Source organism: Solanum tuberosum, unplaced genomic scaffold (assembly GCF_000226075.1).
Source record: "Solanum tuberosum cultivar DM 1-3 516 R44 unplaced genomic scaffold, SolTub_3.0 scf00119, whole genome shotgun sequence".
In the NCBI taxonomy this organism is placed as follows: domain Eukaryota; kingdom Viridiplantae; phylum Streptophyta; class Magnoliopsida; order Solanales; family Solanaceae; genus Solanum; species Solanum tuberosum.
In genome coordinates, this window is record NW_006239045.1 from 138,373 (window position 1) to 145,545 (window position 7,173).

Here is a 7,173-nt window from a genome sequence, read left to right on the forward strand (position 1 = left end):
ACCCCTATCTATTTCTTCCAAAGGTAAAATGAATAAAACAAAAACTTAAAAATTTACCATATGCCCCGGTGTCTTCACTACTCAGCCAGATCTCCCTCACTCCATCAGCAATGACATTTTTGACTCGGCCCACCTAAATTCAGATTCTAAATCAAAAAGCTAGAAAACTCAAAAAATAGATTTTCCTACTCTTATATGGAGAACTTACAAGGCTGTCAACTGTGTAACTTCCTAAATGACCACGGGCATGCTTCGTCTTGCAATAAGTACAAGCACCTAAACAACCAACATTTATTGGAAGAATCTCAACAAACTTGTTCTTTCGGACCTGTAAGATATATTCCAAATGGTTTAGGTAGAAAATAATTGAGAGGGACCAATATATGAGAGCTGATGTTTAATGTAATAAGTCAAAGCTGGTCATAAACTCAAAACGGATATTTTCTATTGTTTGATAAAGTTTTCAACTCAAATAAATAGAAAATTATTTCAAATTGCACCTTTGGAAGATCAAGTGCTGGTAATGTCTTCCGGGTTAGTAGCCGAACTTCGTGACCTTTCAAAGTCTCTTCCACAACCTCAACCACACGGTCAATCTGCTGAACTCCTACTATACTAACTCCTTCCAGCTCTTTCAAATTACGGCTTCCTTGAGGAACACAACCTGCTACTACCAATGGCTTTTTTGCACTTCTTCCTTTACTTATAATAGTATCCATCGCAGACTGACTAGGAGATTTGACTGTGCATCTACATCATATGAGAGAATATTAGCTGAAACCCTAAAATTAGTTAGCAAATAATACAGACATATTCCATTTAGAAGCCTGAGCTACAGTAGACAGATTCTCACTAGCAGACAGCAAAACCTGCTAAGCTTATATGCAGGCATGAAATCTTCTTAGACATATGTTTAAGTTTTGTGCATGATATTTGCACTAGCATAATGACCCCTAGTTTTGCGAGTAAGCATAAAATTCATAAAAAACAAGAATCAAAAAAGGTGGAAAACAGATGGTGCATACATTTGCATTGACATGAAAACTAAAAAGAGTATGACTTAAATCAAACCCAAGGCAAGAGTGGATCCTGTATTTGTGGAAAAACATCAATAACATGATCATTTTTTGATATCATTATCCCCAAAATCCACCATTACCAAGGAGTCAACAGTGGCCTCTTCTCCCACTTTGCTTCTTGGTGACTCGAGTTTGCAACCTTGTGGTGGAAGTGGAGTGTGCTTACCATTGGAGCAACCTCACTTGTCAACACCAATAACATGATTCGAGTACAAAAAAAATGTGCTAACTACATCATTATTAAATGCGATCATTTTCTCTTAAAACAATGGAGCGATGCAAACCAGAGTCATCCCTTCTTATGAGCGATTTAAAAGAAGCGAGCAAATTGTTCTCTGTTCTTTCTTAAAGCCTCTAGGGTTGTTATTGTTTGCAGTTTTCGCTTTTAAAGACACTAACCATTTCTTTGTGCGCAAGCTGGCCCAAACATCACTGAAAAAGAAAACACTAGCTGGTACATAATTACACACACACACACACACACACACATATATATATATATATATATATAATTCTTAAAGAAAATTTCCTGACTCCATTGATCCGCCATTCCAAAAAAAGAAAAACTTGACATTTAGATACACCATCCACATCAATTCAAATTCGTTACAAAGAGAAACCTCTGTTCCAAAGAGCTGGTTATTGCTGGGATGGAAATAAGGAAAAAAGGGCATTTCACTTGGTGAAGACGAAATAGATGCAGAGTAGCAAAGAAACCAGAAGCCATGAGCTGTAAGCCTCTTAACAAATATTTGTTTTTAGCTATGCAAAATTTCAACTTACAGATTGAAACTAAGCAAGGCTTCCTTATTTCAAGATAAAAATGAAAGACAAATACACATACTGAAAAGAGGAAAAACGTCTCACGTATTTATCATCCATAGGTCTGCCTCATCAGGGTTATCACTCAGAGCATAACCAAACGCTGAAAGCTGACCAGCCATATATTCGGAATCACTCTGCAGAATCAGGAAATAAGACAATCAAGCAAATGTAAAAGGAACTTATATTTAGTTACAATAGCTGAGCTAAATAGATGCAGGGGCCTCTAGCCTCTTAGAAATGGTCCACCTAAGTGGTCCTATATAAGTTCTAGCTTTTAGTTTGCTAGCTTATTGCCTCTGATCAAGTGTAATGATATCTTATTTTGCTACTACCAGCCACTTAAACAGCATGCAGTTTTTTCCAGATATCAGCTGATCAAGAATAATATTATTACTCTTTTGTAGAAGGCAAAAATATTCTGTAACTATCCTTAGTAGGCGACCCCTTAAAAGTTTCTTCCTTATTTCTCAACAAAACGCCTGTTTTATAATATAAAGATTCATGAACTTCAATAGGTACCTTAGCCTAAAATCAACTACCCGTGTTGCAAATTTTCTGACAAATTCTATTTGAGAAGTTTTATAATGTTTGACACCATTTTATGTGTATACAATTTTCAAGAATTCAAACTAATTAATCTATTCAAATTAAAACTTTGTTGTGATGCTCTCTCTACCAAACAAACTTCTCAACCATCACGTTAATATTGTTCTTCTACTATCACTATTTTTTGTGGTATTTGACAAACATGATTTAGGTGTAATTGCACTTGGAGGGTGTTTGGGTTGACTTTTTAAACATAGCTTATTAGTTAAAAGCTAAAAGTCAAAAGTTGGGAATAACCCAATTTTAGCTTTTAGCTTATTTTTGTACTTTTCTGGCCTAAAAGCCAGTGCTTAAAAGTACCTTATATCTTTCCCAAACACTACAAAAAGTAGGAAAAGAGCTTAAAAATAAAAACAATTAAAATAAGTCAATCCAAACACCCTCTTACATTATCAATCATGTCTAGTCAAATAACATAAGAAATGAATAAAAAGGAGTATCTTACTTCTTTAAATTCATCCTCTACAGATTTTCTGCTTTTCATATCTGCACTGTACTATCTTAGTATTGTGCTTCACTAATAAAATTACCTTTACTAATTATAAAAACTGCTTATATTCTCTCTTTTTTTCAGTGTTATCAAAAGCAAAATACTCAAAATAGCTCCAAGGTTCTTGGGGCTTTAAACGCAAATAAAGTGTGGGCTTTAATTTTAAAAAAAAAACGAGCAACGGAAGAAAAAATACAAATACATATGTTGAGTCCAAGACTAATAATTATATGCATGAATCACAAATACATGAGCAAGGAGTTTTTTTAAAGAAAAAGATAAAGAGAAATAACAATTGTTAAGTGTTGCCTCTTCAGAAGAGGCTCATTGGCAAGAAAAAGTATGCCTTCGAACCTTGGTGACAACACTGAAGGGCACATTAAGAGAGGCATATTGCTCAACACGTTTTGGGCCTCGCTTTAGGGCTTAAGCGCGCTTATTGATATTACTGTTTTTTTATACATTAGTAGCACCGTTAAGCCTGCTTTTTGTAATGTACTATTAGGGAACTCCAGGTTCTCTTTCAACAATCATAAAGCAGATTGTACACATAAATCCCAAGTCTTACTTGTTCAGAGAATCAAAACCCGCAATGTCCAACTAGTCTTGCTGAAATTTTAGAGCAGAACACAGAGCTTAGCAGATAAAAATAAGTAGGAAAATCATTATAATAATATATCTGTTAGTCCTCCTGGATTCTATTTCCTCACTACAAAAGATGCCACTTAGCTTTCTCCAAACTAGGAAAACCAAACCACTCTGCAAGGTCCTATACTCCTATATTTATACAATTCATTGTTTGGCATCTGAATTTATTTACCCTACAACTACAAGGATATCAAATTACAGAATCACACAATAAAGTCAATACCCGAGTGAGGACAGTAAAAGGAGACTCGAAACACTTCCGAGTCGAGATGGGGCTACACGAGGGATTTTTACCATGCTTGGGACTAGAGGAGCATTTAGGAATTTGAGGTATAGCTTGTAACGTAATAAGCATGAAACAACATCGATTTGCGTACACCACACCCTCCTCAGACCCCACATGTTGGACTATAATGGGTATGTTGTTTTAATTGTTATTGTTGGGTTTCTTTACCCTCTTACGAAAAATACAAAATACACACTAATCCCAAGTATTTCTTTGCTTACAAGTCACATTTTGCAACAAGTCATTCTGAGAAAGTTGAAATTTAGATCAATAATAAGAACTACAAGGACATAGAGAAGTATCAAAACATCATCTTTTTATCAACACGTGCATAATTGAGCGAACATAATTGTACCTGATTATGAGAACATCCGAATGTCTTGATGTAAATAGTCTGCAACATTCGTATTCACACAAATAGATCATTATCAAACAAAATTACACAAGAGTAGCTACAAAATGAGTAAAAGGAGTTCTTCGAAGAATTATTTTTTTTGAATGAATGAGAAACCTGAGTGCCAGGTATTTTAGGTGCAGGAGAGTCTTGGATTACTGTTAGCTTCCTTACACCGTTCTTTTTCCTTTGCTTTGGATTGACTCCAACGGCCGCCGGCACCGGTAACCGGAACCCTGGAGGTACTCCGGCCCCGGTACCCACCAGCAAATCTTCAATGTCTTCCATTTGTTCAGTAATGCGTGAAAGAGAGATGGATTTGTGTAGAAGACGAGAAGCTTCTAGGGGTTCGGACTTTGGGGTTCCTTTTTTAGGCCCAAGAAATCTGGGTTTTGTTTACGACTGTTGATCCAAAACTTTGGATCAAAGAGAAACCACTAAGATACAAAATAAAAAGGGGGAAAATAAGCAAATACCCCATAAAAGCAAAATAATTACAAATATATACCCTTTACATTCATAACCCACTAAATAATTACACTATATACCTCCTTACTAATTTCGCTTAACTGATACTAAATCAGTATCATATACTGTATTGGTATCATTAAGACTGATAATTTTGCTGAATTGATACTATATATATATATATATACACTCTTATAGTATCATTGACTAATGAGTAATTTCTCAGAAATCTTAATGATACCACAACAATATACATATATACTCTTATAATATCATTGACTAGTAAGTAATTTCTGAACAAGAAATCTTAATGATACCAATACAGTATATATATACTAATTTAGTATCAGTTAAGTGAAATTATCAACCTTAATGATACCAGTACAATATATGACACCGATTTAGTATCAGTTAAGCGAAAATTATCACCCTTAGTGAATGTAGGGTATGAGCTGTAATTATTTATGAGAGAATGTGTATTTCAAGAATTACTTTTGATTTGGGTATGAACTTGTAATTACTTTGGATTTTATGGCCCATTTATGTAATTTTCCCAATAAAAAGTTAATTAAAGGGAGAAATATTGAAAACACTTCCGAACTTGGCAGAAATTATTAGTTTCGTTTGACTACTTGATTAACTAAACTTAAATATAATTTTGAAATGTCACATGACATAACAAATAGTCTCAAACTCTTGTAAGATCATAGAACTCTTAATAAAAAGTCAAGAGAAGTGTTGAAAACACTCTTGAACTTGATGAGAATTTATGAGTATTTCACTCATATTGCAAGATTGGGGGTGTACTTGAGTTCAATTAGTTAAGTAAATGAGTGTCTTTAAGGCTGTCAATAATTCGGGAATGAAAGTAATAATTTGCGTCGAGTTTAGAGATGTTTTTAGTAGTTATTTTTATGGTGTATCATCAAATTAATACCACATAATCATCAAACTCTTGTCCATTTCGAGTTGTAACAGCCATACAATGGCTCATATTGTCTCCTTGGCTTTCGAATTTCCCGTAGTAACACTTGAAACAATGCCCTTTTGCTTTTGGTTTTTGGAAGCTGACATTTGGATCAACTCATGTGCTTCTATCTATTTAATTGAGATGGAGTGAACCACTTGACATATGCTTGCTAGGGAACTATACAATTGTTGCATACCTGCATCAGTAGATTCAATTTTTTTAAGCATGCAGGATAACATGGTTTGCTAATTTATTAATTCCTTTTGCCTCCTCTTTCTCATAAGACTGATAAACTTCCACATTCATGTGGCCATGATCACTAAAATCACATCATTTGCACCCATCACATACATGTTTAGCTAGCTATTACTGTCTCAATCAGGTGTGTCATTTTCTCTTTCTTTGGCTACTTCCTGATCGAAGTACTACCCACTACTTCAACATCCTGATTGTGTTTTTAGTATCTTCAATTACCTTGGGACATTTGGGTATATATATATATATATATATATATATATATATATATATATATATATATATATATATATATATATATATATATATATATATATATATATATATATATATATATATATATATATATATATATATATATATATATATATATATATATATATATATATATATATATATATATATATATATATATATATATATATATATATATATATATATATATATATATATATATATATATATATATATATATATATATATATATATATATATATATATATATATATATATATATATATATATATATATATATATATATATATATATATATATATATATATATATATATATATATATATATATATATATATATATATATATATATATATATATATATATATATATATATATATATATATATATATATATATATATATATATATATATATATATATATATATATATATATATATATATATATATATATATATATATATATATATATATATATATATATATATATATATATATATATATATATATATATATATATATATATATATATATATATATATATATATATATATATATATATATATATATATATATATATATACTATTATTGTTCTAAATTTAAATTTCCCACACATTGCAGGTCCTTTTACTCTCCTCCTCCTTCCGTGTTCCCATTATCCTAGGTTCCATAACCCTATATAACTAGTTGCAAAGAATAAAAGTAAGCAATAAAAAGTGTTGAGTTAATCGCAGCACAATCTCTTGTTCGTGCGGAAGTAATTTCTATGGAAAAAAAAATAGTAAAGTAATGCTAAAAAATGTCTTGGAGTAGTTTGTAACCCTTATTCTCTATTTGAAAAGTCATTCATGTATTTATAGCGATAACCCACTTATTCCAGTTGAATTCAACCTTCA

The 7,173-nt window shown here is 31.7% G+C and overlaps 1 protein-coding gene across 3 annotated transcripts in view; it reads right to left on the minus strand.

The window, feature by feature from the left end:
• Positions 1–4,730, minus strand: part of LOC102597096 (threonylcarbamoyladenosine tRNA methylthiotransferase) — a 9,246-nt gene extending 4,516 nt beyond the window's left edge. Inside the window, exons 1-6 of one of the 3 annotated variants that reach the window (XM_006350260.2) lie at positions 4,446–4,730; positions 4,290–4,328; positions 1,947–2,038; positions 501–750; positions 209–328; positions 58–133 (exon numbers count right to left, since the gene is read on the minus strand). In XM_006350260.2, coding sequence (XP_006350322.1) covers positions 58–133; positions 209–328; positions 501–750; positions 1,947–2,038; positions 4,290–4,328; positions 4,446–4,616 — 748 coding nt within the window. In that variant the 5' untranslated portion in view covers positions 4,617–4,730. Of the gene's footprint in view, positions 1–57; positions 134–208; positions 329–500; positions 751–1,923; positions 2,039–3,568; positions 3,610–4,289; positions 4,329–4,445 lie in introns of those variants that run through there. The other 2 variants (XM_015309997.1, XM_015309998.1) reach the window with 2 other exon arrangements.
• Positions 4,731–7,173: the final 2,443 nt, after the last annotated feature.